The sequence below is a fragment of the Salvelinus sp. IW2-2015 genome, linkage group LG14, assembly GCF_002910315.2.
Source record: "Salvelinus sp. IW2-2015 linkage group LG14, ASM291031v2, whole genome shotgun sequence".
Lineage (NCBI taxonomy): Eukaryota > Metazoa > Chordata > Actinopteri > Salmoniformes > Salmonidae > Salvelinus > Salvelinus sp. IW2-2015.
In genome coordinates this window covers 9,249,710-9,268,652 of record NC_036854.1, presented here as the reverse complement: position 1 = coordinate 9,268,652, position 18,943 = coordinate 9,249,710, and the positions used below count along the sequence as shown (strand labels likewise).

Genomic DNA, 18,943 nt, shown 5'->3' with positions numbered 1-18,943 from the left:
ATTTTATTTTGTTAATGTCTGCAGAAACAGAACGATCGACTGAAACAATTTAGCAAACATGACAATTGTTTTAACAATAAAATCTGCACAAATATAACAGGTTGAGCTTCTGTTAGTCACTGGAAAAGCTAATTAAAGACTTCTCAAATCTCTGTCTTGCCATACAAAGTGTATCAAAAGGTGCTATTCCTCGTAACAAAATTAAGTGGGTACAAAGTTAGAAAAGAAAAAAGCATTTACAGAAGTAGTGTTTGGTAAAACATTGCAACACTAACTTAAGCAATAGCAGCATCAATAAATGCAAACTAGGTCATTATTTTTGTGTCTAGAATTTTAACTATAACACATTTAACTTAGAACAAATGTGAAACACAGACACATTTAGTGAGGACTTTGTAAAACAGTCTCAGGTTGACCTCTTCCTCACTCCTTCTCTTCCTCTTCCTCATTCCTCTGGCCAAAGGGAAGAGCCGTCTGGCCACGGTCCGGGTCTTTCAGCCGCAGGATCCGGATCAGGTTGTTGACTGGGAGAGAGCTATAGGGAAGACATCCACCAATCAATACATTTATTTTAAGTACACTATTTTTGATAAACTGAATATGCAAATGAGAGAATTAGGCAAAGCCATGATATAAATTAAGCAATAAGTCCCAGGGGGGTGTGGTACATGGCCAATATACCAATGCAAAGGGCTGTTTTAAGCACGACTCAACACGGAGTGCCCGGATACAGCCCTTAGATGTGGTATATTGGCCATATACCACAAACCCCTGGGGGTGCTTATTGCTAATATAAACTGGTTACCAACATAATTAGAGCAGTAAAAATATATGTTTAGTCATACCTGTGGTATACGGTCTGATATACCACGGCTGTCAGCCAATCAGCATTTAGGGCTCAAACCACCCAGTTTATAAAATAGAACAGAGTTGCTTAATGCTTAACACAGGAGGGTGATGGAAGGCTACAATACCTCATGCTCTGTGGGGTGAGGAATATGAACTGCCGGTAACGTTGGCTAGAAGCGATCTTCAACATCATGTCCATGGATATCCTTCGGTTCACCATGTCCTAAAAAGACAGTTACATTTATTGACAGACAGTGTGTCAACAGAACAGAACGATTGACTGAAATAACTGAGCAAAAATATGAAGAACAATGTATCAATCTTAGCCGTCCTCACAGTGTAGGCTACAGAAGACACATGAGCTTAGATTAAAAGTTAATATTTGAAACGTATTTAATTGACTGAGGCAACTCAAAGGGATACTTCGGGATTCAGGAAATTACCGGCAAACCTTTTTTTCTACTTACCCAGAGTCAGACAAACTCATGGATACCATTTTTATGCTAACAATATGCTACCTTCAACTTCCTTCTAACTGCACACAGGGACATAAAAATGGTATCAATCAGTTTGTCTGACTTTGGGTAAGTAGTATTGGACTCTATCTTGAAATATACTTATTCCTGTCACTATATTAGAACGGACTGATCACTTAACATGTATATGTAAGCGGTCAATGAAAGGTGAATAGGTACTGTGTGTATGGAAAGTTACTGAGTGAGAAAGGGAAGGAGAGAAAGTTTATATCTGTTCAAATATGTTGTTGCTGAATATTAATAATGAGCATCAGTCTAGCCTCAGTTCTTGATAATACAGGCCAGCTGCTGTAGAACTAGGTCAAGGAGGGATGTGGAACTCAACTCGATAAGTTCAACAGTTGAAGAGAGAAGAAACCTCTGGGAGGGGGGCCAGAGATCACCCCGAAGGAACAGGAATGAATTGCTTATCTTAGACATCCAAGGAGGTGACTTCTAGTCAACAGGTATAAATATATGCTTGTGTGACTTGTATGTTGTGTTTTGCAGATGAAGAACTGAGTGGGTTGAATAAACTTGGTTTGAGCTTTTCCTAGTCGTCCGTTTGAGTTTCGACTTTGTTTGTTCAGAACCTAACAGTAGGGAAAAAAATGCTTAAATGGCCTAAATCCCGAAGTATCCCTTTAATATGCATTTAAAAATGGTTAAGTCATTCATCCATCCATCTGATGTGGCAACATTACCATGTAGACGTCAAACTCATCGAGGGCGCGGAAGGGGGCCTCAGCGATGGCCCAGAGAGAGAGAACGAAACAGACAGTGGAGAACGAGCGCTCTCCTCCAGACAGAGAGCGCATGTCACTCAGAGCAGCCTTATCCCCCACACCTGGCTGGACCTGAGAGAGGGAGGGAAGATGAGGGAGAAGATGGGTAGAGACAAAGAAGGACGCAGAAAGAGAAGAGTAAAAGAAAGACATTGACAAATGAGAAAGGGGGGTGGAGCAGGGGAATGTGAGGGAAACTTGATTAGGCATACATAGTTTATAACCTAGAACTGCTTTGCATTCAAGAAGGGTACATGAGAAAAGGTATTTCTGTGCATTAAAACTGTAGTGTATTCTTACTGAGATGGATAGGGTTTCGTTCTTGTGCTCGAACATCATCTTCCCTATATAGCCTCTCTGTGACAGCATGGAGTCAAAGTACATCTTGCAACGCACTGAGAGAAACCTAAAAAGAGATACATAGTGGGAAGGAAAACTATTTAAAAACAAATCCATAGTGCAACAGCTTTGCTTTTCCGCTAAATCTAACACCACATCGATAGATCGAGATGGCCTCCCTTCAGTCTTTCAATAACTATTTCGCATAGCTCTATAACAGACATTGATGCTAGCAGTACCATCCAGCTGTTCTGTGATCTCTTATGAGACAGTGAGTGGTGTCAAATAACAGAGCTGATATTCAATTGACAGACAGGAAGTAAATGGTGGATCCAGCTACCTCCTCAGCTCTGTGTAGACTCGGTGTCTATCGTCCATGATCTTACAGAGGACCTGGATGAAGCGCTTGAGGCACTTCACCTGCTGGTTAATGTTACTGTAGTTCTCCAGGGCTTCTTGGTATTGCCTGGATGGGAGAAGAGGGAGGAAGGCAAGCAACATTTACCTTCTGCCCTTAGATTACCCATTAGTCATTTTCATATGGACAGCCCTATTATATGTCAAAACATACTATATAACTATATTTAACAATTTATAAACACACTATATAACAATACCAAAGTAACCAAAATATATATCCAAGAACTCTTAGGGAATCAACCAAAACCAAGGCAAGTGGGAGGGGGGGGAAATCTGGTTGTATTTTGAGTGGAACATCCCTTAAACGTTTGTGTGGGGTGAAGGGTCAGCGGTGGCGGAGGTTACCTGATGACCTCTTCGCGGTCTCCCTGCTGGTCCTGCTGGGTGCTGATCTTCAGCTTCAGACGGCTGATCTCGCTGTCCAGACTCCTGGCTGTCCGACGCACCTCGGACCGCTCTGGACAGATCTCTGTGGCCTTCACTACAGACGCCTGGGACACAGGAGGGTTAAGACAAGGAACACACACATTAAGCAGGGACACACAGGAAGTAAGAGACAACATACACAGAAGATGGCCCTAACTAGTCAGCTTACTGACTCCTCCCAGACGTACCGTGAGCTCCTGCTCCTTGAGCTCCAGGCTGGCCTTCAGGGCCTGTATGGTGTTGATGTGGACCTTGCGTTTGTCCTCGTAGTGTTTCTTATGGTGCTTGCTCTTCTCCACATCCTGGTCGCCCTTACTCAGCTCCTCCTGAAAAAACAAGGGGGAAGGAGAGATGTATCGCCATCTATTGGCTTTAACTTTTCTCTGTTTAATCTGTGTGTGATTGATTATGTCTATGGAGACCCTGTATGGAACAAAATTGAGGACATGGGTTATCACTATTTTACGTCCTTTTCACTCTCCTGGTTCATTCCTTGTTTGCACACCAAACTTCCCTCAGTGTTAATAGAAATTGAAGTCCATATTGATGTGACTGACCTTGATGGGTTCGGCCTCCTCGGCCACGGTGCTGATGGAGTCTTTGTGCTGGCGGTACCTCTGCTCCACCTCCTCCCAGGAAGTCTTCAGCTGGGCCATCTTTCTACGGGCCTCCTCGCTCTCCGCACGACCTGCTGAAATCTTATTGTTGATCTCCTCCAGCTCCTCCTCCTGAAGGCCAGAGTGTGACAGGAGAAACAGGGTGTGTGTGTGTGTGTGTGTGTGTGTCGTGGAATGTGAGTGCATCAGTTTGTGTATATCATATCAGTTGGAATGCGAGAACAAGGGAACGAGATGTTCATGAACGACATTAGCTAAAACTAAATGTTAAAATATTGTCCATGTGCCTAGACGTGTGTACCCACCAGAGGCTTGAGGTCCTCAGACTGGGGTTCCTCCACATTCTGCAGGTCACTGATCTCCTGCTGCAGCCTCCTGAACTTATCCTAGAGGAGAGGAGAGTTGTGACTTAGTAACTCCACATCAAGACTAATCAGAGGTGAACCATTGTGCTCTCCAAAATAATTTCTAGTTGGATCCATGGTACGGCTCTGGAGAGAGATGCTGTTTTGTCACAAAGGCCAGCTTGAGCAAGATGCTAAGATCTTAAGAAGTGCGTGTGTTTTACTTTGGCCCTCTTCCTGTCGTCGTAGGCCCGCTTTAGGAGACCGTTGTTGTTCCTGATGTCCTCCTCCACCCTCTGCTTCTGCTGGCTGAACCGATCCAAGTGGGCCTCCTTGTTCCGCATCTCTTCCTGCAACTGCCTGAGTGAGATACATGGAGATATTGAGAAAAGGGGTAGAGGGAGAAAGGTAAACCACAAAATTTTATTGAGTCAGAAAAACAGAGCAGCAGAAACCTTTTCAAAACAAATGGACGTCTCACACACACACATTACCTGATCTCCTCCTCTACGTCTCTGCTAAGGTAGTCACACCTCCTCTGGTCGTTGGAGTAGTAGCGGTTGTTGTAGCACTGGTCTCCCTCCTTGGTGAAGGCCTGGTAGCAGTTTCTAGGGGGCTGCCTGCCCTGCATCACTCTGCGGGCCTCTGCAGGACTCTACATGGTAGTTATAGAAAGAGGGGTTAGAACCACAGAAATGGAACATTTCTCCCTTCTGTCCTAAAGGCTACTGTTTTCTACAGGAAGTGGATTGAAGTTCATTCATGTTGTTTTTGGCATGCAAATCAGTTGTTACATGGGGATAGTTCAAGTATTTCATGTTTTAGCTTATTATCGGCTCAAACTTTAAAAGAGTGAACTCTCCCTTAAAGAAGGTGACACTGAAAACAAAGTAAAGAATCATAATTGCAGTCCCTACTGGCCAATCCAAGGTGACATCATGACATTTGAGTGAACTCTAACTATGGTGGCAGTAGATTCCATGGCCCTACCTTGATGAGCAGAATGGTCTCTATGCCCCTCTGGTCGATGAGGCAGTTGGCAACCACTGGGTCCTCGATCTCCAGAGACTGTAGGACTGACGGGTAGTCAGGGTGGTTCACAGCCCTGACACACACACACACACGACAGAAAACATGTTGGTTACAGAGAACAAAATTAACCCTTAGAGAGGTACAAATAAGCCTGTATATAAGCCCAGCTAGCCTGAAGCGAGGTGTGGTAGGTAGCTAACAGCCATACCGCCTACTGGTGTCATGGACCCTGTTGATGAACTGGCAGGTGATGATCTGGGGTCTCCTACCCCCCTGGTAGTACCCTCTCATGAGGCCCTGCAGCAACTTCTCGTCCTCGTGGTTGTCACAGGTGAAGGCCACCATCAGGCTCCCCAGACATTTCTCCACAGCCAGGGCCTGCTCATAGTCCTTCAGACGGATACAGTACCCTGCATGGGGCACACCGGGAGAGAGGACATTGGAAAGAGCTTTATTTTAACCAATGACAAGGTTACAAAAATAACATCCAGAAAGGACAATTAAGAGTAAGATAAGATAAGAGTTTCGCTTGCATGGAAATACACACACACAGGTCTTACCCAGCGGTCCCACTGGTTTCTTCCTGAACTGGCCCTTCCTGTCAGCGTCCTCGATGGCGGCGAGCAGCGCGGGCATCTTCTCCCCGAAGCGGCGCAGGCGGTCGGAGCGGCTGCCCTCCATGGTCTGCAACTTCCTCCTGATGGCCTCCATAGACCTCTTCAGGTCCTCCTCCTCTCGCCTGAGAAACAGAGACAAACAGACAGGGTTAGGGCTCCTTTCTGCACCTGTTCAACAGCTTTCTTCCTTTCCACATTTTCCTGTTGTTTTTTAAAATTATGTTTCACTGTTTTTTTTATGGCTTCATGGCACTCGCCCTTAATAAAACACAGTTGATATGGTTGAGGAGTGGATATGGTTATATTTCAAAACAACCTCAGCCCTCTCATATGTGTATATATATATACACACACAGTCGTGGCCAAAAGTTGAGAATGACAGAAATATTCATTTTCACAAAGTCTGATGCCTCAGTATCTTTAGATATTTTTGTCAGATGTTACTATGGAATACTGAAGTATAATTACAAGCATTTCATAAGTGTCAAAGGCTTTTATTGACAATTACATGAAGTTGATGCAAAGAGTCAATATTTGCAGTGTTGACCCTTCTTTTTCAAGACCCCTGCAATCCGCCCTGGCATGCTGCCAATTAACTTCTGGGCCACATCCTGACTGAAGGCAGCCCATTCTTGCATAATCAATGCTTGGAGTTTGTCAGAAGTTGTGGGTTTCTGTTTGTCCATCCGCCTCTTGAGGATTGACCACAAGTTCTCAATGGGATTAAGGTCTGGGGAGTTTCCTGGCCATGGACCCAACGTATCGATGTTTTGTTCCCGAGCCACTTAGTTATCACTTTTGCCTTATGGCAAGGTGCTCCATCATACTGGAAAAGGCATTGTTCGTCACCAAACTGTTCCTGGATGGTTGGGAGAAGTTGCTCTCGGAGGATGTGTTGGTACCATTCCTTATTCATGGCTGTGTTCTTTGGCAAAATTGTGAGTGAGCCCACTCCCTTGGCTGAGAAGCAACCCCACACATGGTCTCAGGATGCTTTACTGTTGGCATGACACATGATGGTAGCGCATACCTTTGCTTCTCCGGACAAGCTTTATTCCGGATGCCCCAAACAATTGGAAAAGGGATTCATCCGAGAAAATGACTTTACCCCAGTCCTCAGCAGTTCAATCCCTGTACCTTTTGCAGAATATCAGTCTGTCCCTGATGTTTTTCCTGGAGAGAAGTGGCTTCTTTGCTGCCCTTCTTGACACCAGGCCATCCTCCAAAAGTCTTTGCCTCACTGTGCGTGCAGATGCACTCACACCTGCCTGCTGCCATTCCTGAGCAAACTCTGTACTGGTGGTGCCCTGATCCCGCAGCTGAATCAACTTTAGGAGACGGTCCTGGTGCTTGCTGGACATTCTTGGGTGCCCTGAAGCCTTCTTCACAACAATTGAACTGCTCTCCTTGAAGTTCTTGATGATCCAATAAATGGTCGATTTAGGTGCAATCTTACTGGTAGCAATATCCTTGCCTGTGAAGCCCTTTTTGTGCAAAGCAATGATGACGGCACATGTTTCCTTGCAGGTAACCATGGTAGACAGAGGAAGAACAATGATTCCAAGCACCACACTCCTTTTGAAGCTTCCGGTCTGTTATTCGAACTCAATCAGCATGAGAGCGTGATCTCCAGCCTTGTCAACACTCACACCTGTGTTAACGAGAGAATCGCCGACATGATGTCAACTGGTCCTTTCGTGGCAGGGCTGAAATGCAGTGGAAATGTTTTTGGGGGATTCAGTTCATTCGCATGGCAAAGAGGGACTTTGCAATTAATTGCAATTCATCTGATCACTTTTCATAACATTCTGGAGCATATGCAAACTGAGGCAGCAGACTTTGAAAATTAATATGCGTGTCATTCTCAAAACTTTTGGCCACGACTGTATGTATGTATGTAAAAACACACACACACGTTATTTTTTTCCCTTTATTATGACTATTTTCTACATTGTGGAAATGTCTTCCACATTTAACCCAACCCCTCTGAATCAGAGAAGTGCGGAGGGCTTCCTTAATCGACATCCACGTCTTCGGCGCCCGGGGAACAGTGGGTTAAATGCTTTGCTCAGGGGCAGAACGACAGATTGTCAGTTCTGGGAGTCGGTCCAGCAACCGACATCAACACTATGAAATACCACATATGGAATCATGTAGTAACCCAAAAAAAGTGTTTAAAAAAATCTAAATCTAATCTTATATTTCACCTGGAATGCATTTCAATTAACAGGTGTGCCTTGTTAAGTTAATTTGTGGCTTTTTTTCCCTTTTAATGCGTTTGAGCCAATCAGTTGTGTTGTGACAAGGTAGGGGTGGTATACAGAAGATAGGGCTATTTGGTAAAAGACCAAGTCCATATTAACAGCTCAAATAAGCAAAGAGAAACAGTCTATCATTACTTTAAGACATGAAGGTCAGTCAATTAGGAACATTTCAAGAACTTTGAAAGTTTCTTCAAGTGCCGTCGCAGAAACCATCAAGCACTATGATGAAACTGGCTCTCATGAGGACCACCACAGGAAAGCAAGACCCAGAGTTACCTCTGCTGCAGAGGATAAGTTCATTAGTTACCAGCCTCAGAAATTGCAGCCCAAATACATACTTTACAGAGTTCAAGTAACAGACACATCTCAACATCAACTGTTGAGAGGAGACTGCATGAATCAGGCCTTCATGGTCGAATTGCTGCAAGGAAACCACTACCAAAGGACACCAATAAGAAGAAGAGACATGCTTGTGCCAAAAAACACAAGCAATGGACATTTGACAAGTGGAAATCTGTCGTTTGGACTGATGAGTCCAAATGTGAGATTTTTGGTTCTAATCGCCGTGTTTTTGTGAGACACAGAGTAGGTGAACGGATTATCTCTGCATGTGATCTCTGCATGCTTCCCACCATAAAGCATGAAGGTGGTGGTGTGATGGTGCTTTGCTGGTGACACTGTCAGTGATTTATTTTAAGTTCATGGCACACTTAACCAACATGGCTACCACAGCATTCTGCAGCGATACGCCATCCCATCTGGTTTGAGCTTAGTGGGACCATCATTCGTTTTTCAACAGGACAATGACCCCAAACACACCTCCAGGCTGTGTAAGGGCTATTTGACCAAGGAGAGTGATGTAGAGCTGCATCAGATGACGTGGCTTCCACAATCACCTGACCTCAAACCAATTGAGATGGTTTGGGATGAGTTGGACMGCAGAGTAAGGAAAAGCAGCCAACAAGTTCTCAGCATGTGGGAACTCCTTCAAGACTGTTGGAAAAGCATTCCTCATGAAGTTGGTTGAGAGAATGCCAAGAGTGTGCAAAGCTGTCATTAAGGCAAAGAGTGGCTACTTTGAAGAATCGCCAATATAAAATAGATTTCGATTTGTTTAACACTTTTGTGGTTACTACATGATCCCATATCTGTTGTTTCATAGTCTTGATGTCTGCACTATTATTCTACAATGTAGAAAATAGTAAAAATAAAGAAAAACCCTTGAATGAGTAGGTTTGTCCAAACTGTTGACTGGTACTGTATATACAGTTGAAGTCGGAAGTTTACATACACCTTAGCCAAATACATTTAAACTCAGTTTTTCACAATTCCTGACATTTAATCCCAGTAAAAATTCCCTGTTTTAGGATCACTGCTTTATTTTAACTGATCTAAGAATGTGAAATGTCAGAATAATAGTAGAGAGAATGATTTCTTTCAGCACATTCCCAGTGGGTCAGAAGTTTACATACACTCAATTAGTATTTGGTAGAATTGCCTTTAAATTGTTTAACTTGGGTCAAACGTTTCAGGTAGCCTTTCACAAGCTTCCCACAATAAGTTGGGCCCATAAGCTGGGCCCATAAGCTGGGCCCATAAGCTGGGCCCATGAATTTTGGCCTATTCCTCCTGACAGAGCTGGTGCGACTGAGTCAGTTTTGTAGGCCTCCTTGCTCGCACACGCATTTTCAGTTCTGCCCACAAATGTTCTATAGGATTGAGATCAGGGCTTTGTGATGGCCACTCCAATACCTTGACATTGTTGTCCTTAAGCCATTTTGCCACAACTTTAGAAGTATGCTTGGGGTCATTGTCCATTTGGAAGACCCATTTGCAACCAAGCTTTAAATTCCTGACTTATGTCCTGAGATGTTGCTTCAATATATCCACATCAATTTCCTTTCTCATGACGCCATCTATTTTGTGAAGTGCACCAGCCCCTCCTGCAGCAAAGTACCCCCACAACATGATGCTGCCATCCCTGTGCTTCGGGCTTGCAAGCCTCCCCCTTTTTCTCCAAACATAACGATGGTCATTATGGCCAAACCGTTCTTTGTTTCATCAGACCAGAGGACATTTCTCCAAAATGTACGATCTTTGCRATGTGCAGTTGCAAACCGTAGTCTGGCTTTTTTTAATGGTGGTTTTGGAGCAGTGGCTTCTTCCTTGCTGAGCAGCCTTTCAGGTTATGTCGATATAGGACTCGTTTTACTGTAGATAGATACTTTGTAGCGGTTTCCTCCAGCATCTTCACAAGGTCCTTTGCTGTTGTTCTGGGATTGATTTGCACCTTTCGCACCAAAGTACGTTGATCTCTAGGAGACAGAACGCGTCTCCTTCCTGAGCGGTATGATGGCTGCGTGGTCCCATGGTGTTTATTCTTGCATACTATTGTTTGTACAGACGAACGTGGTACCTTCAGCCGTTTTAAAATTGCTCCCAAGGATGAACCAGACTTGGCTGATTTCTTTTGATTTTCCCATGATTTCAAGCAAAGAGGCACTGAGTTTGAAGGTAGGCCTTGAAATACATCCACAGGCACACCTTTAATTAACTCAAATGATGTCAATTAGCCTATCAGAAGCTTCTAAAGCCATGACATCATTTTCTGGAATTTTCCAAGACGTTTAAAGGCACAGTCAACTTCGTGTATGTAAACTTCTGACCCACTGGAATTGTGATACAATGAGTTAAGTGAAATAATCTGTCTGTAAACAATTGTTGGAAAAATTACTTGTGTGATACACAAAGTAGATGTTCTAACTGACTTGCCAAAACTATAGTTAGTCAACAAGAAATTTGTGAGGGGTTGAAAAACGAGTTTTAATGACTCCAACCTAAGTGTATGTAAACTTCCGACTTCAACTGTATATGCATAGTCACTTTAACTATATATTCATGTACATACTACCTCAATTGGGCCGACCAACCAGTGCTCCCGCACATTGGCTAACCGGGCTATCTGCATTGTGTCCCGCCACCCACAAACCCCTCTTTTACGCTACTGCTACTCTCTGTTCATCATATATACATAATCACTTTAACCATATCTACATGTACATACTACCTCAGCCTGACTAACCAGTGTCTGTATGTAGCCTCGCTACTTTTATAGCCTGTTGTTTTATTTCTTTTTTTACCGTACTTTTTTTACCGTTGTTTTATTTCTTTACTTACATATTGTTCACCTAATACCTTTTTGCACTATTGGTTAGAGCCTGTAAGTAAGCATTTCTTACACCTGTTGTATTCGGCGCACGTGACAAATAAACTTTGATTTGCAAACCGTAGTCTGGCTTTTTTATGGCGGTTTTGGAGCAGTGGCTTCTTCCTTGCTCAGCGGCCTTTCAGGTTATGTCGATATACAACTTGTTTTACTGTGGATATAGATACTTTTGTAACTGTTTCCTCTAGCATCTTCACAAAGTTCTCCGCTGTTGTTCTGGGATTGATTTGCACTTTTCGCACCAAAGTACGTTCATCTCTAGGAGACAGAACGCGTCTCCTTCCTGAGCGGTATGACGGCTGCGTGGTCCCATGGTGTTTATACTTGCGTACTATTGTTTGTACAGATGAATGTGGAACCTTCAGGCGTTTGGAAATTGCTCCCAAGGATGAACTAGACTTGCGGAGGTCTACAAAAGAAATTCCGAGGTCTTGGCTGATTTCTTTTGATTTTCCCATTTTCCCACTGAGTTTGAAGGTAGGCCTTGAAATACATCCACAGGTACACCTCAAATTGACTCAAATTATGTCAGAAGCTTCTAAAGCCATGACATCATTTTCTGGAATTTTCCAAGCTGTTTAAAGGCACACTTAGTGTATGTAAACTTCTGACCCACTGGAATTGTGATACAGTGAACTATAAGTGAAATAATCTGTCTGTAAACAATTGTTGGAAAAATTACTTGTGTCATGCACAAAGTAGATGTCCTAACCGACTTGCCAAAACTATAGTTTGTTAACAAGAAATTTGTGGAGTGGTTGAAAAACGAGTTTTAATGACGCCAACCTAAGTGCATGTAAACTTCTGACTTCAACAGTATAAATACAAAATAATATTCCTACTTCTGATATGGCTGTCACATAATGTTTACATTAGACTACACCCTGAGAGTATTTCATAAGCCCTGTTAACACTGTGGCATGGCTCCAGACTCCTATGATGACACTACAGCGCGTGTGTGTTTGTATGTACGTTGTACAGCCAAGTCTTATATACAGGCCTGTATATAATGGAGTTTCCAGTGCCTACATCATCTTATCCAGCTCGTCCTTGGCCCGGGACACAGCCTGCTGGAACTGTTCCATCTGCTGACCTAGGGTGGAGTCCTGGAAGTTCAGAGTGTCCAGGTCTGTCTGCAGCTTCTCCATGCGCTCAACACGCACCTGGGTCTCCGCACCAGACGTCTGGCTGATACTGTGGGAGGCAGAAAGGAGAAAAAAGGGAAAGAAATCCCGTTTGTGACTGTGGAAAACATTCAATGACTTTTCCCATGGCAATAAAAGTTGTATTTTGAAACTGAAAAAGAGGTAGGAAAGGATCCGAGGCACTACCTCAACTTGAGCTCATTAATTCTCCTGGAGAGCTGATCCTTGTCCTTCTCCAGGTCTCTCAGGTTGGTCTTGAATCTGTGTACACTGGCCTGTAAGAGAGACACCACTAAGATGAATCAACAACTAGTGAACTAGAAAAGAGCTCCTTGTTATCGAGCTCTCACATATAGTTAGTGTTGAGCTCTGAGCTGGAAGCTGTAGTTTTTCATTGTGCTGCAGTTGTGATTATGGAGATGTTATGGTTAATGATGTTAAGCCTTATCTCGGTCACTTGCTAAACCCCTGGTATTTAGAAGACTCTGGGGTATTCGGGGGTATAGTAACACTCATCACTGTTCTCTCACCTGGGCTGTGTTGAAGGCCTTGCTTCTGCTCTGAGCCTCGTTCTTCAGTTGAGCACTCTGTGGCTCAAGCTGCTGCACCCTCACAGTGATTGCCTCCAGTTGCTCCCGGATACCCTTGTACTTCTTCTCCGCCTCCACCACCTTGGCCTGGACAGGAAGTGAGGTCATAAAGAACAATCATCAGCAATGACAAACAAGGGAAAATAGTCACTTTGAACTTAAGTAATAGCTGCATTTTTCCTTAATGTGAAGGACACACACCAAATTCTTATGGCTATAAAAATAAGAGGGTGATGTTAGTTACCTTCCACTCGTCTACTTTCTGGTCGTATTTGACGGTGGACCTCTCCTCTGATTGGAGCTTCTCTCTCATGGGCTTCACCTCTTTCTCCATCTCAGACACCTGGCGCAGGACAGAGCAAAAGAGATTTTTTCATCAGATTGATTATGTATTTAGCTGGGTAGCTAAATCTGCTACACTGTATCGGTTGTGCATGACCCCTGATAAATAAACAAATAGATTTTTAGATTCATATTTTGAAGGTATGCTGCTTCCCCTCACCAGAGCCCAAGCCATCTGATTCTTCAGCTCCTCCAGTTTACTGTGCATGTCGTCCAGCGAGGCCAGGCTTTTGACCCGGTCCTCTTTTTCCAGGTACTTCCTCTTTAACCCCTCCAGACACTGAAACAGAATGATTCACACTTAAAGTGCTACTTTATAACAACTCCATTAAGATCTCTTGGTTGTTCATGGACAAGACTTTGCACATCAGAGCTTGAATTCTAGCTTTATAAGCCCCTGTAATCTTTCAGTAATAAAAAATAAACCCACTATGGGACTACATGCTGCAGGGCTGATTGGATAAAAGCATTCAAGAGACTTCGGATGGGTGATTTCATAACACACCAGACATAAGCCAAGTGGATTCGTACCTCCTCGTGTTTCTCAACAGTGTCTAGAGTGACATTTTTAGTCGTTATGATATAGGTGTAATCCTCTTTCATCTGCTCAAGCTGTGTGGCTTTCATAAAGAACTGAGGAAGAAAAGCAAAACACTTAGTCACTAACAAGGTAAGAGCAGTCCTAAAAGGTAGGCCTACATTGAGCCATTTCACCCTCATGCTATTTGACACTGAAAACCAGACTGACATTTAACCACTTCCTGAGAATGCAGCAATAAGACGTAGCAGAGATTTGATACCTGGAACACAGGCTGGCAAGATGCATGCTATTACCTTAATTTACACCATGTCCTTCACAAATACAGAATTTCATAAATGAAAAGATTCAAGTATATCAAACTGACTCTGTACTTATCCCCTTCTCCTTTGGAGTGCAGAAAGTGCTTGCTCATCTCTTGAGTTAACATAGATACAGGGTTATCCACCTTCAGAAAAAAATGATTATACAAAATAAATCAATAGTTATTTATCACAGCAACAGTGTTTCCAATCTTTTCATACAGTCTTGCAGGTGGTCAACAGAAGTTGTAGTACCTGGATGTTAAAATGATCCAGAATGGCCAAAAGTTCATCCTTCTTCGCAGACACAAGATGACCTGCAAGACAAAGTAAATTCTTATGTGCTCATACTGCATCTACTGCTCAGTGAATAACTTTTTGAAATATAGCCTAATGTTAAGATCCAGAATAAACTATGTAGATTGATTTTAAAGGGACTTTTGCACTAAAGTGTCAGGCACATATCTCAGATCCATAGGCCTGTTTGAATGAAGGGCCCATTTACAGAGTGTTAATCCATACATTCTTATTACATTAATTACCTGCTTTGCTCTTGAGCTTGTAGGTCCTCATGCCCTCACGGGTTATCTTGAGGTCTACTATGATAGCCTGGCCGAACACTTCTGGCTTGTAGGCATCCCTGCCCTTGTTACGCAGTGTTATGGAGATGTCAGCTGAACTGGGAGAGCAGAGGGACACAAACAGGGTTGCAATATGACAGTAGGATAAACGTAGCACTTTTGTATGCATTATCAAAATGGGGCAGATGGCATAGTTAACACATTAAGGAGCGGGAAGTCTGTAGCCACTGACATTTACGGTTTGTCACAAACTCTTGAATCTCTTGGGACATGTTTTATTGTATGGAAATTCCTAAGGGAAATAATAGTTACTCTTGTAAGGATGCATGTTAACACTAATCTCCATTTACAAAGGTTTACTGCCTGAGGTAAGTGACCATGCTTCTAACAGACATCTGGAACCAGTCTTTCAAGGCAGAAATAGTCCCCAAAGACAAGGGAGTGAGTAAATACAATCAGGGAACACAAGTACCTCTCTCCTTCTTTCACAAATCCCTTCAGGGAGGACCCTCTGTTTGTGGTTGTAGCCTTCCCTCCCAGGCCCACCATAAGAGCTGTGAGGACAGCACTCTTTCCACCTGTCCGTCGTTTAGAAACACAATATCAGACACAGACCCATGGCACTGAAATCTTAGAGCATCATCATTGGATCAATACTGAAAAACTGAAAGAAACATGCAATAGAGTAACAGGTGGAGATACTATACAAACAATCTATAATCAGTCGACAATTAAACCATCTTGAGAGTAAAAATATATATATATATTTTTTTTAAGAGTCAGAAAGAAGAAGTGGTGGAACTCACTTCCATTGTTGCCGACGACAAAGTTGACATTGGACCCAAACGCAAATGGCCCCAGCAGAGAGTGGCACATAAAGTTCTTCAGGGAGATGCTCTCCACTATGCCCACCTCTCCAACAGTCTGCAACAAAACAAAGCAAAGATGTTACAGTAAATCCTAATGTTTTAATATGGAGGCACAGTAATGTTTCAGTTACATCATGTCATTGATTATTTCCCTTTTAATAAAATATATAATAGCAGATTCTGCAGACTGTCAGTGTTGTCACTCCTGCTGTTGTGACTGAAATATGTCAGGCAAATTGAGAGTGAAATAGGCTCAATTTGCCTGACATATTTAAAATCACAACAATAAATGACAACTAGGCTTGGGCAGTATACAGTATATACAGTGCATTTGGAAAGTATTCAGACCCCTTCCCTTTTTTACACATTTTGTTATGTTACAGCCCTATTCTAAAAGGGATTAAATTAAAACAATTCCTCAATCTACACACAATACTCCATAATGAAAAAGCGAAAACTGTTTTTTTGTAATTCTTGCACATTCATTAAAAATAATACCCGGAAATACCTTATTTACATAAGTATTCAGAACCCTTGCTATGAGACTGGAAATTGAGCTCAGGTGCATCCTGTTACCATTGATCATCCTTGAGATGTTGCTACAAGTTGATTGGAGTCTACCTGTGGTAAATTAAATTGGTTGGACATGATTTGGAAAGGCACACACCTGTCTATATAAGGTTTCACAGTTGACAGTGCATGTCAGAGCAGAAATCAAACCATGAGGTCAAAGGAATTGTCCATAGAGCTCTGAGACAGGATTGTGTCAAGGCACAGATCTGAGGAAGGGTACCAAAACATTTCTGCAGCATTGAAGGTCTCCAAGAACACAGTGACCATCATTCTTAAATGGAAGAAGTTTGGAACCACCAAGACTCTTCATAGAGCTGGCCACCTGTCAAAACTGAGCAAACAGGGGAGAAGGGCCTTGGTCTGGGAGGTGACCAAGAACCCGCTGGTCACTATGAGAGAACTCCAGAGTTCCTCTGTGGGAGAACCTTCCTGAAGCACAAGCATTTCTGCAGCACACCACCAATCAGGCCTTTATGGTAGAGTGGCCAGATGGAAGCCACTCTTCAGTAAAAGGCACATGAAAGCCAGCTTAGAGTTTTCCAAAAGGCACCTAGGACTCTCCGACCATGACAAACTAGATTCTCTGGTCTGATGAAACCAAGATTGAACTCTTTGGCCTGAGTGCCAAACGTCACGTCTGGAGTAAACCTGGCACCATCCCTACGGTGAAGCATGGTGGTGGAAGCATCAAGCTGTGGGGATGTTTTTCAGCGGCAGGGACTGGGAGACTAGTCAAGATCGAGGCAAAGATGAACGGAGCAAAGTACTGAAAGATCCTTGATGAAAACCTGACAGTGCTCAGGACCTCAGACTGGGGCGAAGGTTCACCTTCCAACAGGACAAACAACCCTAAGCACACAGCCAAGACAACACAGGAGTGGCTTCGGGACAAGTCTCTGAATGTCCTTGAATGGCCCAGCCGCAGTCCGGACTTGAACCCGATCGAACATCTCTGGAGACCTGAAAATAGCTGTGGCGACGCTCCCCATCCAAACTGACAGAGCTTGAGAGGATCTGCAGAGAAGAATGGGAGAAACTCCCTAAATACAGGTGTGCCAAGCTCATTGAGTCCTACCCAAGAAGACTCGAGGCTGCAATCGCTGCCAAAGGTGTTCCAACAAAGTACTGAGTGAAGGGTCTAAATACTTATGTAAATGTATATTTCCTGTTTTTTTTATACATACATTTCTAAAACCCCCCTTTTTTTTTGCTTTGTCATTATGGGGTATTGTGTAGATTGAGGAAAACAATACATTTAAATCAATTTTTGAATAAGGCTGTAACGTAACAAATGTGGAAAAAGTCAAGGGGTCTAAATACTTTCCGAATGCACTGTACCGTGGTATTTTAGTTTGGGGCACCGTGCAACGCCACTGCTTATAACTAATAAAGTAAAATAAAGGTTAAATAAAAAAACTAAGTTAACTAAGATGTGCCAAATAAATTATCTAGATCAGGGCTGCAGCTATGCATTTAATTTGCTAACTTGTTAGCTAAGTGGCTAGTTTACAAGATCAAGTGTCTTGGTTACAGCTGAGACGATCAAGATCCCTGCTGCCTAATCTTTTTTAATTTTATTTATTTTTTTACATTAGGAAAGAAATAGCGCCCCTTGTTATGGTACAGAAACGGCACTGTTTGAAGGTATAAAAATCTGAATATCGCACAGGAGCACAACCCTAGACTGACAGTGACAACTCCAGAGTCTACTCTTATAAGGGTCTCAAATAAATTAAATGTACAGTAGCTAACTTAGATACCGTATGTGATCCTAATGGCACAGGGGGTTGGCTGGGACCCACTTCATTATTTTCATCATAAACCTCTGTGGGTCTGACTCTCTTGTGTGGGCTCTCTCCAATTGAGTTGCTCTTCCTCTTAGACATATTCTTAGACACCCTGTATAACACAGATCATAGAAAACCATCGTTAGAAATATAACAGTTAACTAACTAGAACTTCTTTGCTAACTAGCTAACGTTAGCTACACTTAGCTAGCTAGTAAGTTACTAATATTAGCTCATAGAGATGGATAGAGGACTCATCTTTGTGTCAGTGAGATTTAAAGTAGATAATTGTATTCTTCACGATTGGCTGAACCCTCCTGATGAACCTGATTGGACATGATTCCAAAAGGGTTACCAGGAGGGATCAGCCAATGAAGTTGGAAGTCCCACCCGGTTGACAACATTAAAATGGTGGAGGCGCTGCCCCAATGCTAAGATGGCATTTTGGCCACTAGAGGCCTCTATCATTCTCTATGCGTTAGCTAGCAACCCGGTAACATTAACTAGCTAACGTTTGCTAATAAATACATTCTTACCTGTGAAGACCTCTGTCGGTAAATTAGCAGGCAAGGTTTTTAAATAAACATATCCACAAAAGGGACTTTAGTAGCTAGCTATGCAATGCTAATATGCGAATTTTGGAGGTAGCTAGATATCGAAAGACATACAGCTTGTATGTAAAGTGACCCTATCCACTCAGCTGTTCACTGGATTCCGCGCGCAACGTCAAAAAAATGAAGGACAGCAGCGTGCTGCGCCATCGATGTCGTCTCGCGTGTTTA

General features: G+C 43.0%; 1 protein-coding gene across 2 annotated transcripts; it reads right to left on the bottom strand.

Moving 5' to 3' along the window:
- Positions 1-98: 98 nt before the first annotated feature.
- Positions 99-18,877, bottom strand: si:dkey-119f1.1 (Structural maintenance of chromosomes protein 6-like). Of its 2 annotated transcripts, none has more exons than XM_024000787.2 (27): positions 18,698-18,877; positions 18,135-18,273; positions 15,739-15,856; positions 15,405-15,510; positions 14,894-15,030; positions 14,607-14,668; positions 14,417-14,497; positions 14,043-14,144; positions 13,672-13,791; positions 13,414-13,512; positions 13,110-13,256; positions 12,766-12,854; positions 12,464-12,628; positions 5,888-6,066; positions 5,536-5,737; positions 5,286-5,400; positions 4,790-4,950; positions 4,520-4,655; positions 4,257-4,337; positions 3,892-4,062; positions 3,523-3,660; positions 3,254-3,399; positions 2,829-2,954; positions 2,450-2,555; positions 2,069-2,221; positions 975-1,072; positions 99-535 (listed from the first exon to the last, which is right to left on the bottom strand). In XM_024000787.2, exons 2-27 carry the CDS (start codon positions 18,258-18,260, stop codon positions 424-426), a joined length of 3,276 nt encoding a protein of 1,091 aa, XP_023856555.1. In that variant the 5' UTR covers positions 18,261-18,273; positions 18,698-18,877; the 3' UTR covers positions 99-423. The 2 variants fall into 2 exon arrangements, with proteins under 2 accessions (XP_023856555.1, XP_023856556.1); XM_024000788.2 differs by having other exon boundaries at positions 18,177-18,273; positions 18,698-18,788.
- Positions 18,878-18,943: the final 66 nt, after the last annotated feature.

Coding starts and splice junctions, on each gene's coding strand:
- si:dkey-119f1.1 (XM_024000787.2), bottom strand. CDS start 18,260: ATGTCTAAGAGGAAGAGCAACTCAATTGGAGAGAGCCCACACAAGAGA. Junction 15,511..15,738: donor TGTCGTCGGCAACAATGGAA/GTGAGTTCCACC, acceptor AACGACGGACAG/GTGGAAAGAGTGCTGTCCTC. Junction 13,257..13,413: donor AGAAAGTAGACGAGTGGAAG/GTAACTAACATC, acceptor CTTCCTGTCCAG/GCCAAGGTGGTGGAGGCGGA.